Source organism: Manacus vitellinus, unplaced genomic scaffold (genome assembly GCF_001715985.3).
Source record: "Manacus vitellinus isolate BGI_N305 unplaced genomic scaffold, ASM171598v3 scaffold_48_pilon, whole genome shotgun sequence".
Classification (NCBI taxonomy): domain Eukaryota; kingdom Metazoa; phylum Chordata; class Aves; order Passeriformes; family Pipridae; genus Manacus; species Manacus vitellinus.
This window is the reverse complement of record NW_021940593.1, coordinates 1,911,195-1,931,764: the sequence shown is the minus strand read 5'-3', so window position 1 is coordinate 1,931,764 and position 20,570 is coordinate 1,911,195. Positions and strand designations below refer to the sequence as shown.

At 44.0% G+C, this 20,570-nt stretch overlaps 1 protein-coding gene across 1 annotated transcript in view; it reads right to left on the bottom strand.

Annotated features, from left to right (window-relative positions):
- Window positions 1-19,145, bottom strand: part of TET1 (tet methylcytosine dioxygenase 1) — a 56,925-nt gene extending 37,780 nt beyond the window's left edge. Inside the window, exons 1-2 of the mRNA XM_018079911.2 lie at window positions 17,108-19,145; window positions 11,362-11,412 (exon numbers count right to left, since the gene is read on the bottom strand). Of these exons, the coding sequence (XP_017935400.2) occupies window positions 11,362-11,412; window positions 17,108-19,027 (1,971 nt within the window). The 5' untranslated portion in view covers window positions 19,028-19,145. The remainder of the gene's footprint in view (window positions 1-11,361; window positions 11,413-17,107) is intronic.
- Between the last annotated feature and the right edge of the window lie 1,425 nt (window positions 19,146-20,570).

Genomic DNA, 20,570 nt, shown 5'->3' with positions numbered 1-20,570 from the left:
AACATTTTAAGGGTCCACCACAGGAAAGTAAAACCCCACAATTCTATATCCAATCAAAAGCTGAATTTCAATTACCTTAATTTAATTTCATAAAGAACTAGGATACGAAATTGCTGTTCTTTCTTCAGCAAAAGTGTATCTAATACCTCTATCAATCCAAAAGTTGTCCCAACAATGTAAAATTGTTATTCAGAATTATTTAATCAGACAATTAGGAGGCTGAGGAGTTAGAATCAAATAGATTAAAACTAATTCCCCACCATCTGCACATTGTCAACATGACAACATGTTAGAAGGACTGTTCACTACATTAAAAAAAGCTAATAATCTAAGGCTGGTAATTTGGGAGCAGGTGTGGGGAAGGAGGAGGGTCCATCCACAATTAGCAGAAGTGAGAAGATCTGACACAGAATTCACTGGCAGCACTCAGTCCAAAACAAAGTCACACCCTGCTCTCAACGAGGTTATTCCTCAATAAAATCCTTCATCTGACCAAAAAAGCACTACTGTGCTCAAAAATACTCTGGATACCCCCTAATCTGCTAGTGCTGCACAGGTACAGTACTGTGTTCCCAAGACCCCAGGGATCCCAGCAGCAAAGTGAGATTACTTTTTAAATTATTCCTCTTACATATATTCCACTAACACTACTGCAAGCTGCCCACACGCAATGAGGCAGAAAAAAGAACCAGATGAATCATATCCTTGGCATGATTTAGTTCATATTTTGTTTTTCCACATGAAGAATTAATATTGCCATAAAATCAGATATTATTGTTTTAATCAAACTCTGCCTTTTGAGCACTGTGTTGCTTTATCTCTTGTAACTGAACTGCAGTGGAGCCTAAAAGACACTTTTCTTCTCTCTGACAAGCAGAAAAAGCCACTGGATAGCCTGTTGTCTGTAAAGTTATTGTTTCCCAAAAGAGCGATGCAGACACTAGCAGGGACGGAGCTCGTTTGATTCCTCCCCTCAGCTGAGGAGCAATCCATCTCCAAGTCCTGAATCAGGACTCAAAACAAATGTGAAAACTACAGGCAAGGATAACACTGTGCCTGGGATTGTGGAAGTTAAGCACATGAGTCTGATCCCATCGATTTCTAGGGCTTTTACACGAGCGTAATGAAAAGCTGACTAAACCAGATCAATAGGAGTCATTTCCCTCCCTCTCATTAAGGAGAGCACTACTCTGCCAGGACACAGAAACCACCAACAAATCATGCTCAAGCTTAGGCTCTGCTGCAGTTTGTGCTATTAGGGCAGGAACCACAGAGTCTGCTGTGGCCACTGCTGCAGTACTTAAACTTCATCCAGATATTATCTCTTATGTACACACACACAAAAATTCACTCTGGGAACTAATGCTTCCAGCAGACACAAACAGCCAGTTACAGCAAATCATTTCACATTCTGAAAAGGGTCTACTTCTCTTTTAACACAACATGCTTCTGACATAATGCAAAGAGTTCACCAGTTCACAATCAGAATCCAAAGCTGAAAGCTACCCTAAAGACATTTCCACATCTCGTGAACAACAGCAAGCAGGCCATCAGTTTGTCTCTCATTTCAAACCTCTAGAGGTGGTGACAACACACTGTACAATCAAGGACAGCACCAGAGTCAAACACTCCCAGAGAGGAGAAATAACAGATGATGCCCAAACAAACTACTGATAAAACAGCTCTATAAGCAAGTCAGGATGAGTAACATGATAACCAATGCCAAGTCCCCCAGAACAGCCCTCCCTGTAGGATTCTGCCCAGGGCCCCATGAGAATACAGTGCCCAACACTCCAAGAATGCTTGCACCCCCCCAGCTTGTGCCAATAACCAGGATGACCCAAAAGGCAGCTCTTCCAAGGTGCCAACACTCAGCAGCCTAAAAGGACAAGTAGGACTGTGTGCAGTGGGCAAGCCTGGATCCTTTGCAGAGGCTGCAGCCATGCAGCCATTCCCACAGGCCCTTCCATGCTGGGATAGAGCTAGCAGCTTCTCAGAGCTCAAATGCCACAACAGAAGTTTTCTTTCAGAAATACCGTTTGGAAGAAACCCCCAATGTACTTTATCTGACATTGAAAGAGGATGTGTTATTCATGGTCTGCCTGTCAGATGTCACTGCCTCACCAGAGACAGGAGAGCACCAGCCAGCTGACCAGCACAATTTATTCCCACTTCCACTGTCTGCTCCCCAGGACAGGCAGAAATTCAGGGGAATCCAGGACTTGTACTGGATAGGATCAATGTACAAGGGGAAGAAGATAAGACATGGACAGGACAGGCAACAGGGAGACAGAGCACAGGTGTGGACAAACAGTGACTTGTGCTGAGTGCCGTGTTGGAAGCCAAGCACTGGTTAGAACAGAGACAAATGTGAGGTGGGATGCTGTGCAAACTACAGGCCACCTTCTGGGTACAGCCAAAGGGGTTTTTTTGCATTAAAATAAAGGCAGATACAAGAATACCTTTAAGGACAAACGTCTACTTCAGCCCACACCACATGTTCGACTACTGTAACACAGACAACGTGCTGTAGGTCGCTGCTCAGGGCTGCAGCCTGAGCAGGGTTTCCCAGCAGGCTCCTCAAAGAGAGAACAGCCAAGTAGGGGCCAAGCTGCAAGCTGGGGGCTATCCCCATAAAGCTCCCCAGAGGCAGAAAGCAGTTCCCAGCACGCTTGTGCAACAGCTGTGGACACGACAGTGCCCCACACTCCTGCAGCAGCTCAGCCCAGGCACGTGTTCCATAGGCCTTAGTGCAGAGAACCAGACTGGGGAGCATCACTAATGGAACACAGCCTGCATTTACAGGATGCTCTGCTTCTCAAGAGAGCAATGTTCACAGATGGCAGAGGAACAGGACAGGACCTGGCAAAACTATGTTGACAAGTTTTAAGAGAGAGGCTGGTTTATACAGAAATTCAGGGGAACAAGAAGCTCTGCAAATCATCTAACCTAGGGCATCCAGGTTTTCCTGGAGGGATCCCCCTCACTCCTGACTTCCCTGGCCCTGAGGATCAAATCCACCCAAAGTCACCAACCTGAGCATCACAGCAGGTTGCATTTCACACTGATCTTACTGCAGCTGCAAAGTCTGCTCTGGTTACTTTTTTTCCCCCCTATCTGTAGACACAACAGCAAAGAACATCCTCCAAGTTACAGCTTAGCAAAATAAACTACAGGAGACTAATTCTGACTCTAAAGGCTTAACATGGTGACTCCCATAGAAATGTATTTATTGAATTACTACTTGGAAATAGGCTCTCAGCCACAAACTCAAATTGTTTCCATCAACTCTGAGCTCTACGTTGTGGAAAGCTGCAAACAGAAGCAAGAAAAAATAGAGAGTGAAGGACATGCCATTCTCCCACAAAGGCATCCAAGAAGTGGATGTGTTAAGAAAGAGAAAACCATAAACATTACAATACTTCTTCTGCCACAGAAGCAAACATAAACAAGCATTTTGCTTGGTGGTTTTTGTTTTCTTTGGGGTTTGGGTTTGGTTTGGTTTGCTTTTTACTGGTGTTTTGAATTACTCAATCATTTGTCTTCAACACTGAAACTGAGCACTCAAAAGAGACCCTGGCAGCTCTGGAAAATATACCGCTCAATTAAGCCACAAAAGAAAAACGATACAACCAGCAGCAATATGTAATCCCTAATAGAACTTCTCCTTATGTGCTTTAACTCAAAAGCAGAGATGAAAGAAATTCAGTCTTTGACTTCACCCACACTCACTAATGCCTCTTGTGGTCTGTGAAACCCTCAGCACAGTGTCAAGGAAGGGCTGCCTGGCCCTGCCCTGTAAACGGAGAAGCAGCAGAGCCTTCACAGAAGGGGCTTCAGGGAGCAGATCACAGCGGTGTGCAACATTCTTCACCAGGTTCCCAAAGAACACTGAAATTCAGACTTATAAAAGAGAGCAAATAATGCAAAGAGCAGACATGATGCTTCCTAAATGAAGCTGGCAGGTCAGCCATTTCCTCCCAGCTGAAGGAGAAGTTGTGTATCCAGGAACAGACGTGGGACTGCACTTCCAAAAGGTTCCTACCTCAGAAAGCAGTGCCCTCACAGAGGACATTAACATGGTCAATCATCAACTGCACAGTAACTATAGAAACTCCTGTTGCCACTTTATGGCCAGAAGGGTTAGTGACATTCTTGGGTGCATAAAACCCCCATATAATTAGGGAAAGACTGGTTACTTTCTCTCCTGTACTTGGCACTTTTGCACCTGCCAGTGGAACAAAGAGTCCTGTTCTGGCATCCCCGATTCAGGCAGGACATTGGTATGCTGGAGAGGGCTTCGAGGACCACAGCCATGACAAAGGACTGAAACATCCTGAAGAGAAAGACTCAAGTTCACTCTCTCACTCACTCTCTGCAGTTTGCCAAAGAAAAAGAAAATTGAAAAGCCACAAACTCCTGCCCCGTCTATGTGGAAGAGAATGCTGATAACAGAGGGCTCCTTGTTCCAGCAGACAAAAGTACAACAAGACTCGGTGACTCCAAGCTAAGGCCAGAGAAGTCTGGCCTTGAACGATGGTGCACATTTTTGCAGAGGGACAGAGAAAGAGCAAAGAATTTAAGCATCTTGTTAGGTGTTTTGAGGTACTTTTCATCCATGGAAGTTTTCAAATTTGAGTTCTTTCAGATATTTTTAAAACGTGATCCTGAAGCCAAATAAATGGATACAGTCTTGCAACCTCTCAGCACACAAACAAGTGTTTGCCACATCTTGCCTGGGTGAGACCCAAATGTGATCCAAACTGATACAAGTAAATTTTCCTGCAGTTTCAGCACAGCGAAGATCCCAACTGCTAACAACCCAACTCCCACAGTGCCTGTAACCTAAGCAGGAAGATACTCAGCTCTTTAACTTAGGACCCCACAATCTGCTGGACAGCCAATTATATTGTTTACAAGTTGCTACATGCCCATCAAAGCTCTCAGACCAGAACTGCTAAGGATGCACACCACCATTCTAGCCTGGTTTTAAAGCTGCTGAGGGGCCGCAAGACTAAAAGGTGTAACTCTTTAGCAATAGAAAAGTTGGTGACAGGTAGTTCAGAGAAGCAGCTCAAGGTAATTCAGATTTTAAAAAGAGAAAAATAGCCATGCTGATTACTTAAGCCACCAAACTACAAGGCTACAGCACTATCCCGGATTTTGCATCTATGTTTTGCTTACTCTCATGAGGAAAAAAAGCCTAAAAACTTCCTAGTGATGTTTCTTCTTCTAGCTAACACACACCTATGGTTTAAATAAAGCTCAAAATGGAATTCATATTGCATGTAACTTCACTTGCTCTTCACAGGAGGAGCAGCTTTCACTCCCATCCGGGAAGAACAGCAACGCTGTTGTGGGCAGCACTGCAACAGTGTTGACACTGCACAACTCAGACAGGGAGCATCTGTCACATGAGGAAATGCTGCACATCTTTAAACACACAAGTTTCTCCTCTCAGAAGTTCAGCAAAGCTCTATTTTAGGAAAATTAAGCCTTGCGCCCCATTTTACTAGAGCTTCAATTATATCAATTAAATTACAAGCAATACAGACAGCACCAACACTGAGAAACAAGTTCACAGTTAAGACACAAACCGTTCAGTTTTAAGTCAGTCTCAAAAAATTCTAATATTGTAAAAGGCTTAATATTAAAGTTGTGAGGGACAGTCAAATATAGTCTATATTCTATTTTTACATCAGTAATGAAAAGTGATTATTGTTACTTGCTTATGGGTAAATCCTGTTTTCCTTTTTCTTTAAATTGGTTAAGTTTCATGTGCTTAACATTTAAAAAGAAAATGCCTTCATAAAAATGCATGAATTCTTCTTACCTTCCAAATGAAATCCTATAATTAAGAATTAAATCTTTAGGTCTCTACATGGGCAAGGCTCCTACTATGTCCATGGGAAACTCTGCTGCTGTAGTATCTGCTAAATTAACTAACTTTCTCATACTCAGTAACACTAAACAAAAATCACAGTTTAATGTGGCAGAAAGAAAAAAAATCTGCTGCCACTAAGGGAAGTTTGGGGCTCCTCACTGGTTTTCTCCCACATCAATTACTAAAAGCAATAAACAAACCTGTGTAGCAATGTGGTATCAGATCCTAAGCTGGCAGTGCCCATTGTCAAAGCACTTGCTTTCACATTACTGTCCCTAAGTGTGTGGACAAACTGCAAACTGATAACAGATGACTAGAATGGGAAAAGCCATTCTGTTATTTCAATGCCTACATTACACACAGCAAGTACAAGTATTGATTAGAGCTCATAATTCAGTAGTGAATCCAAACAAAACAACATACCTGGAATACCAAACCAGTGTTTATTTTGTAATGCTGAAACTTTAAGAAATCTAAATAATGTATCAATATACCTACACAACAGACCTTCATCTCCACATGTACGTTTTCCATCCTTCCCACAATCTATGTTGTGTTTAGTGGATATTTAATGACATTTTGGATCACAAACACATTTTCTACCTTTTTAAGAAGCTCCACCTCTAAAATACAACAAGGTGGAAGGCCCAGCACCGCACTCAAACACGCCATCAAAATCAAGATCTACAAATAAACAGCCATTCAAAGTGTGCAAACCCCTCTAAAAGCACTGTAATCACGAGGTGCAGCCTGGCCTTTCCCAACACTCCTCTGCCCCACCGTTCCCTGAGGAGTGGCACCATCCTCACAGCTGCTCTGCCACAGCAACAGAGAGCTAAACCACAAACCCTTACTCCTCCCTGTCCCCCTCTCAGGGGACAGTGTCCCTTTCTCCCCTCAGCATTCTGGGGAGCTGTGGGGCAAAGAGCAGCAGAGGGCTGTGAGGAGGAGGTGGATGGGAGAGGGAGCAGCACTGGAGCAAGGGAGCTGGGCAGGAACAGGGAAGGACAGCATTACTGTGCACCACAGCAAAAGTCCACAAGGAATGGGCTTCAACTGCACCAGAAACTGGCAGGAAAAATTAAGGATAGAAAATTACTAGAGTAAGATTAATAATTTACAGACCACTCACAAAGGCTTTTTGTTAGAACTCTGTTCAAAACACATCTACAGACATATGAGTAGCTCCAGCAGAACTGTACAAACAGCATGCAAGTGCTCCACACGTTCACATGAGCAAAAAAATTGAATCCCACTTAGACAGGCACAGACCCAGCTTGAAAAAGGTCAAAATAAGAACATTTCTTTCAAAAAATTATAACTTAGTTTAAAAAAAAGCTAGGTAACAGCAAAGTTATTTATCTTACTGTTAAAAATAAAATTTACTAATTTTTGCAGGACCCTCCAATGCCAAAAGTAAGCTCTCCTTATTCAAAAAGTGGGAGCAGAAAGACATGTACGAAATAGGCAGACACTTCCAACCAGTAATCAAAGCAATTTTAATTGGTATTTACTGAAGGAACGTGCTCCAAGATGATAATATCTCTTCTAAAAAACCATAACAAATATGGTCAACATCCGTTCAAATGTGTATTGCACCATTCTGTCTTCTTCCCCTCTAAAATTCCACAGCAGTGCAATTCCATTCATTGACTTGCTCATCTCAGTTTAAAGGGGAAAAAAGTAATAAACTTTAATTTCTTCCAGCTAAATATTTTGGCAGATATTCTGCACTAAAAACATACACTATAATTTAGAATAAATGTTCAAAATCAGTTCAATTCTTGCTCACTCAAAGCATTACCATGAACTCTAGCAGTTACTCTCCTAAACCTTGTTAACACATATATGACCTTGACAAAAAAAGGTGTAATTTTAGTTTCTTTAAGCACCAAAACTTAAAGTGCATCATAAAAAGGGCAACAGCAGGTCTGCCAAGTCAGCTTTATTTTAAAGTTGGTTTTTTACAGGCAAAACTATGCTTTTTATGCGTGGAGGAGAAAAATTAAGAGGGTGCTCAAGCAGCTATTTGCAGCTTTGATGGAAGTTTAACTTTTACTGATCTTAATATGATGTTTATAAACAATCCAAAAGTTCTAGATACTGAGTCATCTCTGCCTTTTGGCTCATCTTGAAGTGCAGGAATTTTATGGAGCCTGAGCATCATTGCACTCTCCTGGCCCCTCAGTCACCACTGCAGTGTTTATGCATAAACAGAGGCAGGCAGAGAACAAAGACTGTGCCTGCAGTCACAAAACTCACTTAGCACTGCATATATAATTCTGGATCTCTCCCACAGTCTCTTCCCTTCTGTTTTCCTCCCTTTTTTTCTTCTTACTTTTTCTTTTTTAGATCTCCATCAGGGCAGCAAACACCCACAGCCATCCCAAAGGCAGCCTTGGCTGCCCAGACTGCTGTGGAAAGACCCCGGGCTGTATTTCCCTGCCTCCTGATCTGGGGGAGGTTTCCTCACTGGTGCCACTCGTGCTCAGTGTAGATTCCCTGACAAGGTGATGCCAAAGGCACCTGTCCCAGCCCTCTGAGCTCTGCTTGATGAACTTGCAAGTGACTGCAAGCACTTCCTCACCGCTAAGGGGAGGTGCCCTGCCCTGCCCAAACTGAGCCAGGACACCAGGAAGGGGCAAAAAGAAAGATGGTAAGTGAAGCAGGGGGTACAAGAACCCTTTGGAAATGCAGGCAAATGAATTTTTAGATATGAATCCCTTCCATATAGATTTTCAATTACCAGGAATAAAATTAAATAAGCATCTGAAAAAACACAATATAAACCCCAAGGAAAACTAAGTATATTCCTTCCTTCATATCCATTACTATGAGCTCACAAAGACTTTCTTTAATGAGCACTTGCTTGCTAGAAGTGATGAATATTTCACACGTTCTTTCAAAATAAACATGGAGAATTAATGCAGTATTTATGGCATGGAAGAATTTCCTAAGTGATTCCTCCAATAACCAGAAAAGAGCATTAAAACACAAGTGTAAATAGTAAACAAAAGATACAGCATAATAGTATATATCACTTTTAGTCTTCTTTATGTGTTCAACCCATTTTCAACAGGAAACCATTGCTTATTTTGAGCCTGTACAGAATTTGTGGATATTAGAAAGAACATGAGCACAATTAGAAAGAACATGAGCCCTCCAAGTAAATAAATATGTCTCTATCAAAACTTAAGAAGATTAGAAAAAATACTAACTACATGTATTACTGGAAGAAAATACTACAAACTCCTCCTTTAAGAAAGTTAAGAACACTACTTGAAGAAAATACAAAGAAAAAAAAGGATATTGTGTTGAAATTTTGAAAGCATCACTGGTCAGATGCCCTCAATCACTACAATCATTAACTCAAACACTTAAGTTATAATTCAACAGGTAAGACAAGACCCCTTCACATGGCAGTCCCACCAAGGACAGAAGCCAGGTTAGAGTCACAGACCAAAATGTCACATTTTTAAAAACGCCCCAGTAAAGAATTCTGCAAGTTATGCAGCTTTTCTTCAAGTTCACTGCAGCTGTCAGAGCTGTAATGTAACTTAAGATGCCCAGACTCCCTCCTCCACTCCAAAAACAAAGGGCAACCCCACCAACCCCAATCCAGCGAGACGCCTCGAGAGGTACCGGGCCCCGTTCAGTGGATGCAAGTGAACAAACTCTTAGGAAATACTCTTCAGCATCACCAAACAAAGACAAATACTGGCAAACACAAAGAACAGCACCTAAACCAAAGAGGAAATACTGCAGAATCAGTTCAGCAAAGGAAAAGTCAAACCAGAAATAAAGCCAAGTCCAATGGCTGACATGGATACTATGCACACACCCAGAACCAGCCAAGCCTTTCCACTCAAGAGCAAGAGGGGAAAAAACTCTTCAGAAGGCTTTCTGGAAAGGAGAGGAATGGCAGTATCATATTACATAGCAACCTGCCGGGCCAGCAAATCCCAAACAGTGGTAAGATCGAGTCCAGAGGAAAACCTCAAGACCCAGCTATGAACCCCAACTGCAGAGAGACACCCAACACACCTGTGTGGCTGTGACCAAAACAAACACGTTCTGCACCCTTTGACAGCACACCTGTCACACCAACACGCTACAAACTGAACAGCTCGTTTACAAACAACCCTCCTTTTGCATCCTGCTATCCTTGCACAAAACAGAAGGAGCAAATGCTCCAAGTTTGAGCTACACCTACGTACTATCTGACAAGAGAGGCAGTAATTAAAAGCATACCCACAACATAATGAAAACACTCACATTTTAATGGATTAATGTACTTAATGCAAGAACAGAAAGCACTTGCTAGTGTTGTACAACCACAGTTACTATCAGCATACAGGTAGGTGGTTTGCACTACTATTCCCACATGAAGAGACAGACGCCCTTGAGGTTGGGCATACATGCAAGTCAAATAAGGTTATTTGCTCCTCACTTCATCTTAACTTTGGTTTGCCTTACCAAAGTTTCTGTCACACGTAAAAGTGACAACAAAACTAGTAAGATATTGGAACGTTTTCAAGTAAAATTACACTGCAGACCATTCAGCATTTATCAAATTCACTATGTCCAGTAACTTTGGAAATTTTAGTGTACTAGGACAACACTAAACTATATTACATTTAGCTGGTAAAAGAGACTAAAGCAAACTTTAACATATATTTTTTCTCATTTTCCTTACCTTCATCTTACACATACCATCCATCTTACTTGCACCACCCATCCTCCAGCATGTTATTTGCAAAAACACAATTAACAGTTATTTCTATTCAAAATATTCTAAAGATTAACTGAAAGATGCAGTATTGATGTGCTACCTGTTACTTCTTTTTAAAAAAAATTAGCCATGAGTGTAGCAAGTCTGTGTTTTGTTATAAAAACTAAGACATTTCCATTTGAAACACCAGTCTTTTGTTATCATGAAGGATAACCATCTTAAAAGAGTGTGGAAGGAACATGTTACCATGTGAAACCGGAGGTTGTTGTAAGTACACAGAATTTTCAGTTTCAGCTGAGGTGTTCTAAAGTTTAATGGAAGAAAGGAAATCAAAGCTACAGTAAAGTAAGCATAAAAATTCCACTTTTGTTAACTTGGCTTGCATTATAACATTGACTTCTCACATAAAATTTCAGATGCCATAAAACCTGTATGCTAAAAACATTTGCCTGTTACCTTTGGAATTATGAAACTAGAAACAGAAAATTAAAGGGAACCTTTGTTGCGATGGAAAGCAAACTTTTGGTAGGCAGACTTGTGCAGAAAGGTTCAAATATGTCTACAACATGCTGGAGAGAGAGAGAGGAGCGAAAGGACATGTTCTGTGCTTTTAAAATTAGCTAATCTGCTGAATAGCTGGAAAGCGCCGCTACCCAGCCTTTAACCCTTGGGCTTCCTGGGCTGTATGACACGAAAATGCTGCTCAAAACGGGAGGGGATAAATATCAAAGCAATCATCGGTTACCTTTAAAACTCTTTGCTTCCTCCTCTGAGGCCTTTTGTTTTCTGTTAGAACCTAAAAAAACATCAAATTGCAGAACATAAGTTGTGGTCACAAAGGCAGGCAAGACACCTCCGACTGTTTTATTAAGGAACAGCGGTATTTCCGCAGTACCCGGAGTGCTTTACACGCGGCCCCCGCGCGGGCCGGCGGCGGCTCCGGCGGCCCGTCCGCCGCCCCCGCGGCGCCCTCACAATCGCGGGCGCCCCGCGCTGCCCCTCACGGCGCCGGCCCGGCCCCGCCATCTTTGCTTCCTGCCGCAGCCGCGGCGCGCGCCTCGTGCGGCCCCCGCGGGAGCGCGCGCCCCGCAGCGCCCCCCGCGGCCGCGCGCGCGAACAAAGGGGCTTCCCGCAAGAGCCGGCGCGGACCCGCCGCGCCCGCGGAGGCGGAGCCGGGGCCGCTCCCCCCTCCCCATCCCGCGCACGGCCCGGGCGGTGCGGGGCCACCCGCCCCGGGCAGCGCGCCGGCTCGGGGTCAGGCGAGGACACGGCCCCCGGGCACCCGCACGCGTGGCTCCGTGCGCGCGCGCGCACGGCGCCGTGCACGCCCGCGGCGCCCGGGCCGCGGCTCCGCCGGCAGCGCTCCCGCACGGAGCGTCCCGCGGGCGGGGAGCCGGCGCTCACCTGGGCCAGCCCGCAGCCAAGGAACCCCGGCCTGCTGCCCCCAGCCCCGGGAACCGCGGCAATGCCGGTCCGGCAGCGGGAGCCGCCGGGCCCGCCCGCACGGCCCCGAGGAGAGACACGGCTCCGACAGACCCGAGCTGCTGCAGAGGCATCGCGGCGGGAATGCCCACCAGAGAAACGGCAAGGGCCCTTCTTTTCCCACAGCTCCACGTTAACACGGAGGGAGGGAGGGCGGAGGGGTCACTCCGAGCCCTCCTGGATCACAGACGTTGGCTAACTAGGGACAACAAACAAATCACAGCGCATCTAACGCTGCAGCCCCCTGGCATTCACTGAAACCATCTGCAGCTGACATCTACACCAGAACGCTGGCCGTGCAGCTGTACACTAAACAAAAGAAAACAAACAAACCAACCCAATAAGAACATCTTTTCATCAGCTCCAGACTGCAATCTGAACCTCTGCTGCCAAACTGCAATGCACTCCCTGGCCGGTCACTGGTGCAAATGCCCAGGCAGGGACACACAGCTCCTCCTGCAGAGGATCAGTCCAGAAAAAGCTGCTGCCCACTTCTGTTGTCTGATGCTACCTCATATCTAAGCTCCTCATTTGTTGCACCAGAGTGATGCATTAAATAGGATTTAGGATCAGGTAAAATAAAAGTACTGATTTGTAATTTTTTCCCCAAGTCTGCAAGGGTCCTTATGCATAATAAAAAAAGAACACTCAGTGATCTGATTCTTCTTTGCAGTTTTGGCTATTCAAGTTGCTTTACAGTCCAGAAAAAGAATTGTTTTCTTAGAAACCTAAGACCCAGTATTCTGACTTAGTCCCCACTTTAGTGTGTGCACTAGAGAGTGATTTCAGGTTTCCTTGTTACTCAAGTACTTTCCTCTCCTGTTAGGATGCATCCTCACACCAAGGAAAGAAAGAAACCTCTTCAAATAAAATTTTCCCCATAAAAGCTTTAAAGACTAGCACAGAAAGTAAGGAGCAGCAAAGAGGGAACTTGTTAAATACAGCCTCTGAAAATAACTAGAGCCCAAACTAATCCATCTCACTGTAATTTACGCTGCATTAGAGTCCATGCCCAGGATCACAGAATGGTAAAGCAGCACAAGTCAATTATTTTCCACCCCCAGAGTGTGTGTGTAAAACAAGAGTAAACTGCTCTACTGCAGCTCCCTGCCCTGCCCCTGTGCAGCTCTGCTCATCACACACCTCAAACTCGCCCAGCTGGGTGCTCCCCCCTTCAACTCAAGAGCCACACTCCAGGAGTGTTTCTATGCACTCATTTTAAAATTCAAGTGGCTTCCATATTTCTAGAGTCTATTGTAAAATAAATACCACGAAGTCTAAGTTTCTTGATTATAGCTAGGCCTGGCTGAAAAACGAGAATTCCATTTTGCTTTTTGTTTGTTGCTTGTTTGGGGGCTTTTTTTTGTTTTCTTTTTTTTTTTTTTGGATTTCAACACTTAGTTGTGTTCCAAAGCAGAGCAAAACCTTTAAAAAATTCAAGAGCAGACAGATGGAATGTGGGAGACCAAAGTTCAAGCCCCCAGTCTGCATCAGGCAAAAAGCCCTTACCACCAAGCTGTTCTAATAATTCTCATCCCCTTTTTAAGTTTTAAGCAGGAATTTCATTTGGAACCTTGGGAAGCTTTCCCCGAAGACAGTTGCATCGAGACAGATAGTGAAAGCTTCCTGTTAAATCAGCATTTTCCATTCAAGGAATGGCTGACTGGAAAGTTCCCAACCAACTTGAATTGCAGCATCCTTTTTAAATATGTCTGGGTTTCGGCAGCATGTTAAAAACCCACAAGCAGGCAGGCCCTTATTGTTATTTAATATCCCATGTTACTCAGATTACAGCTATTAAAGAAGATGTCTTGAGACACCTTGGGTAACCCAGCAAACTTACACTCAGTGGCCTGATGCTTTTTTGTCACTTTGTTGACTACAGGTCCCACTAAATCCAACAATTACCTCACACAAACTAAAGCTCCCCCCTGCTTACATTTACTAGGCTGCTCTTTCAAAACATTTCAATAAGCAAAAAAAAAAAAAAATGTTTTCCCTCCTATATTTCAGGATTTTTCTTTACCAACTCCTCCCCAAACAGCCCCAGTGCAAACCCCTCAGGAAGAAGGGCATTACATGGAACAGTAATGCCACACACAGGGGCTGGGAGCTGGAGCCCACAATACTTGATGCAAACTTTCATGATGTCACATCCCTGCAAAACCCATTACATTCAGGAAGGTAAAATATCACTGAAGGTTTATGGGGATGTTATTCTTAAGTGATATTTTTCAGGTCCAATATAGTTTTCAAATCTTCATCTGGATTATGTGTGAATTAATGGAAATAACAGTCACTTAACAGGAGCTCCAAACACAACTGATACTCTCTGAGGGTGGAATGCCTGTGCACACATGGGCAGGGGGGTTGGAATATGCCCTTCAGTTTACAGGCACAACTTCTACCAGCCAGGCCTTACTCCCTAGAAGTGTAAATCCATGTAAGTTCTCAAGGAAAACCTCCACTGGCTATACAACCATTTAATGCAGAGCTCTCACTGACTTCACTGGGACTTCTGCATTTTTTTAGTTCGAATGAGAAGAGATAATTCCCTTTAAGGCAAAACACCAACATTTAAGCTATGCTCACGCAGAGCATGTCCATCCCCTACACTCTCCTCCCAGTGAATCACCTCCAAAAAATGCTCACATTCCACCAACATGAGAAAGATGCATGACTCCTGAGCAAGGAACACACTGAAGCCAAACCCATTTCTCTTAATTATTTATGTTCACTTTCTATACCATGGACAGAGACCCACAGTTTTGGGTTTTCCCCAGCTGCCTTCATCACTGTCACACAAGTCCCACTGCTACCAGTTTGGGAAAACACAATGGGATTCCCTGCAATCTTATCTAAAGGACAGCTGCTGAGCAGAGTGCCAGAGTGTTCCCATCCCCCAACACCTTCTCCTGGATCTCAACATCTTTAAAGAGCTCACGTAACATCGTAGAAATACTTGCCTCTCATTTCCTCAGAGCACAGTTTCTAGAGTTCAGAAATGAGGCAAAGCTCCTTTCTAGGAATACCTGAAAAGGCACCAGGTTTCATTCAAATACAGTTTTATAAGAAAATATCTGACATGTTCTTAAATGTCAGGAATACTTAATTTCCTCCATGCAGTTCCCTGAAACTTCATACAAGATTTAACGAGAAATGAAGGAGGCCTCTGGTGCAGCTCTGAATGCACTGTACAGAATGGGACCAGTCCAATAAAATAAAAGCACATCAAAATAAAAGCTGCCAAAGAAAAGAATAAAAACAAGGAATCTCTCATAAAGAAAGCAAAAGGAGTGCCCAGAGAGGACAAAGGTGAAGGAGGAAAGCTAATCTGCAAGGAGAGGGTCAGCCTGAGCAATGAGAAAAGAAGTATGTTTAGCCTGGAAAACAAAGGTTGACAGAAAAACTGGAGTGCTTCCTTTCAACAACCCTGCCAACCCCCTTTTTAAAACATGGCTTTTAGAACACTTCCTACCTCAACTCCACCAATTCTCTCCTATGAGCTTCTTCCATCCTACTGACTAAATATACAAAAGGACAATGTCACTACTCTTTTGCTGTAAAAAGTCTGGCTAAGTCTCTACCACCTTTGTTGTTTAAATATGTAAAGTCACACAGCTGTCCCTCCCCACCCCCTTTTTTTAAAGAGCATTTAGAAGTAGTTGAGACAGAGTCTTTGAATGAATTCTGAGCCAAGCTGTTTAAGCCTACTTCCCTAAACATTATATCTTAAAATATACTTCCCCCACAAAGGGGAATGTACCATATCCCTTCACAGCTGTAGGACTCTTCATTTTGCTTGCCTACCTTACAACCAGAACAGCCAACCCTGGTAAGCACAGGCCAGAGCAGTGAAACCAGGAGCTCTCCTGGATCTCGCAGCTGACGGGAATTCCCACCTGCTGCAAGAACACACCATTTTAATGGAATTGCTACTGAGAAAGGTTTGGCAGGTGCATTCTCCCCAGTGTGAACTGCTCCACTCACAGTACACACTGGTGCAGAGACTTGAACCTCAGTTTCCCACATCCCAAGGCAAATGTCCCAGTGATTTAACTCCCAAGACAGCTCTCCCGCTCTGAGGTTCAGGTAGCATTGGACCACATGAAGCAGAACACTTCCAGCAGGACCTGGCAGTGCAGAGGCCAACACTGCAGCTCAGAGCTCAGGGAATTCAGTTGGGATGTGGGAAATCTATGTTCAACTCCCTACTTACCTGATTTAAAGCCTGATCTTGAACTGAAATCCCTCAGAAGGTCAGTGCTGTTATCACAAGGGCATACAGACTGTCTTTTCCCCTCCTCTTTGTTCCAAAAGTAATGACCTGGGTTATAAAAGGCTGATGGATCAGAAAAATGAGTAAGAAATACAGAAAAAGAAAGTATGTATGGGGCATGTGGTAAAAGACAAAGGGAGAGAGGCAGGAGAAGTGAAATGAGAGAAACAGAAGAACAGACAATTAGAAAGGCAGAAAGATGCGAAAGGGGAAAATGCAGCTACAGTTTTGTCCTGAAGTTTATAAATTTATTTCCATCAAATCTGTCATTACGAGCAAATTATTTTAACTGAAGCAAAGAGCAAACAGCCTGCCTTCCTTTGCTTTTTAGCCTGAAGTGTTTTGAAATACCACCACTCTCCCTAGTAATTCAGTCTCCTATGACTACCCTCAATCTCCCACCTCCCCACACTTTGTGCTCAAATCTCTCATCTTTTCATGCACTCCAATTAATTCATTCTTTGGCCAACGTGCCAGTATCCAGAACACAGAGCTAAAGCCATACTTACCTCTGATTCTATGGATTTACAAAGCAGGAACAAGAATAACTCCAGCTCGCCCTAACCTCCACCTCTCCACATGACAAGGGGAAGTTACTGTACAACCTGTTGGCTCCAACAGTAACCCTGAACCCTCTAGAGCTGTGCAGTGGGGACAGTATTTCCCAGGGCAGAATTTGAAGATGAACCTCAAGCCTCCAAAGCTTGATTTGCCACTCCCCCCGGCTCACCTGGAAGGGCAGCGTGACCGGCGGCGGCGGCTTTTTCAGTTCTTCACATTTTCTCTTCTTGCATATCCGGTGGCTGGTTTTGCGCTTCCTGCAGCAGCTGCACTCCTCGCAGTTCGTCTTCCGCAGGCACGGCTCGCAGACTCCACAGCGCCTTCGCTTCTTCTTCTCCAGCATAGGGAGCAGAGATGAGTATGGAACAGGGCAACCACCAGCTGGATTTTTAAGAGAGGATGGCCCTGAGGCCTCAACTGCTTCAGTGCTGTTGCTCACGTTGTCCTGAACCAGATTCAGGCTCACTCCGACACTTCCCAGCTGTGATGAATAATCATTATGCTGCAGTCTTGAGTCAGCTGGCAAATCTGCATTTATGGCTTTTTCTGAGGCAAGAGCAGAGATTTCCAGCCTCGAAGGCAACTCTGAAACAAAACCTTCATAGAACTGCCCAGAGCTTTCACCAGATATTTTACTGAATGTACTTTTTTCTAAATCTGAAGATAAAGTGGGGACATAACCTGAATTCAAAATCAATGTCTCTGCATCGATACATTTAACAAGCTGTTCTATGTCCTCCACTTCAATATTGTTTAAAGAGGTGTTGGAGACTGATTCACATACTGTAAATATGTTTTTTGTGTCAAACTCTGACTTTTCTCTCGTACAGCTCAAATCTGAATTTGAGTAAAATTCTTTGGGAATGGGTACAAAATCCACAACCAGTCTCATGGGGGATTCTGCAAGTGAGCTTGCACCTTCAAAATGTAAAAGCAAATTTGATTCAGTGGCAGCTACAGAGCTGGAATTTGAACCAATGTCTCTATTCTCAGATTCTAAATCCCAGGCTGCCTTCAAGCAGGACTCTGCAAGTGACCTTGCATCTTCTAATAAATCTTGTGAGTGAAACTCAGAGGTAACAACAGCTGCAGAATCTGGGTCTTGTTCTTCACTAGGTAGCACCAGGTCCAACTCTGCTTCAATGTGGGATGTGGCAAGAGTGACTGACTCTTGTGCTAGTCCTGCTGAGCTGAGGTCTGAGGTAACAGCAGAGCCGGGGTCAGGTTCTTCACTGCTGGGCACCACATCGAAGGGAGTCTCCCCACACACCTCGGATTCAGAGGTGATTATGGAGTTGGAAGGAAAAGATGGAAGCACAAGCACAGCACCTTCAACAAATGCTTCAGCCAAACTACCCATGTCAAGATCACTGGGTATCTGCTCACAGGGCAGACCCTCATGCTTAGATTTCACCCCTGATGCTTCTGTACCATCAGTTAGCCAACTGTTTGGAACAGAGTCATTTGTTCCAGGTATTTCTACCTCCTTGTCCTGACTGGCACATGGGAGAGCAGGCCCTTCACCTGCACTACAGGGAGAACCTTCTACTGGCAGAGCAGCCAACTCATCTTGGGTTAAATCTTGTTTCAAAACTACTTTGCCTGTTTCATCGTTTTTCTCTTCTACTCCTGCCAGGGCTCCTTGCTCATGGTTTTCCTTTGTTTCCAGCCTTTTTTGTACTGCAGATTTCTTGGGTTTTGCAATTACTGGAGTTTGGGACAATCTAGGGGAGAAGGGTCGGTTACGGAGAGACATTGTGAAGCCATTGATGTTGAAAGAATCCTGGTTGTGAAAGAGGATGTTGTCAGCTTTCTCCAAACTCACCCAAGACGCTCCAGACAAGGTTCTCGTTACACTGCTCCTGAGAAGTCTCCCCGAAGAGCTCATGATTGGTTTCTTTTCTTGCTGTTTTTTCTTAACATCTTTTTCTTGCGCTGGCTTTTTGCCTTTTCCAGAACTAACAGCTTTTGTGGAAGTCTTTGTAGTTTTCTTTCTCACTTGGCTAGATTTCTTTTTGCCCTGGTTAGTTTTCCTTTTGCCCAGCTCTTCTTTTTTGACTGATCTGGAAGGCCTTGCGTGGTGAGCCATGTCTGTGGAGCAGTAGGAATGTTAAGAGGAGAAATGGAAAAAAAATCATGAGCTCTTGAGAGACCTTTTCAACAGAAAACTGCACACTCCCATTGCTGCTCTCTGTGCTGATACAGCACCAACTCTAAAACAGAAAAAGATACAAACCAGCATTAATATGATTGTATTTAATAAGAGGTGCATATATATTACATTGACCATTTTTAATATTCAAAAATAGAGAAGAAGAATCAGAAATATCAGTATTGGATGTTATGTTCAATTAACACAAAAGCTCTGAAAATATTACTACACTGCAAAGGCCTTTAACACAAAGAAATAAATGGAGCTCAAATGATCAGGCAGCATCACATTTACTGCTTTAGGACAGTTCTAAGTTCTCAACTTCATTAACAGTTCATTAACCACCCCTTCCCTTGAGTCTGCTCCATAGTTATGACCAATATATTTATCTTCAAAAATCCACCACACATCTGTCCCAAGCTTTTGCCCCCAAACATAACTGCAATGCACAAGTCCCCAGTTCCCCAAATACAACTCAATCATCTCAGAAGATACAACAGTCCTTGCCCTCCAAAGCAATTTCCTTCGAGGTAGGTTGGGTTGTTGTTTTTAAAGTAAAGCAATTCTCATAAGTACAGATTTTTAAGCACCTTAAGTGCTTTTTAAGAACCTGTGGAAGGCTTTAAAGCTTTATTAGCTGTTGGAATAGATCAAATGGGTAGACAAGGGCAGCCTAAAAATGGAGCAGGTAGAGCCAGAGGCTCTCTAGTCTCAGGTAGGAGGGTGCCTTCCCTTTGCCATCATTCCCTTGAATTCCTTATGTCCACCTACAGGCCACCTGCACCTCACTGATGGGATGAGGGAAAGAAAGGGAAGAACAGGAAGTATGGGGATGATGGCCAAAATTCTCAGTTAAAATAAAAAAAGGGAATCTTGGCTTCTAAAGGAAATAGAAAAGAGAAGGGCACTACCAGGCTTCTGACATCACCACTCCTTCCCATGACCTCAACCCCACCTTGAAGCCAACAGGGTGATCTTACAGAGGCTGCACTTCTCCACAGCCTGGTCCAAGCTGTGCTGAAGGTGTGGAGAGCTCTGCTAGTGCAGCCCAAACAGCCCTGCACCAAGAGAAGCTCACTGTCCTGCTGAGGGGATGGGCTGGGCTGGGCTGGCACAACCAACACACAGGGCCACCAGCTCACTTGATCAAGCTTGTTCCTGCTTGTCCCAGCCCTGAGCAAGCTGCCCACTGGCCAAGTACCCACCATGGCTAACAGAACTCCCAAAGCTCTTTAAATAGCTCATTTAAAGCATTTTGAGGCCTGGCTTTTGTTTATTCAGCAGTACAAAGCCAAATGATCCTCTGTACTACAATATATAAACCAAGTACCTTATCTAAAGGTGATGTGATGATTCTGTGTCACATCTTCCTACTACATATCAGATGAACATGATTACTGAGACAGCAGGTTTTTTCCACACAAATACCATTTCAGAGCCAGCACTGCTGTACAAGACAAGGCTAAACACACTTCTAAGG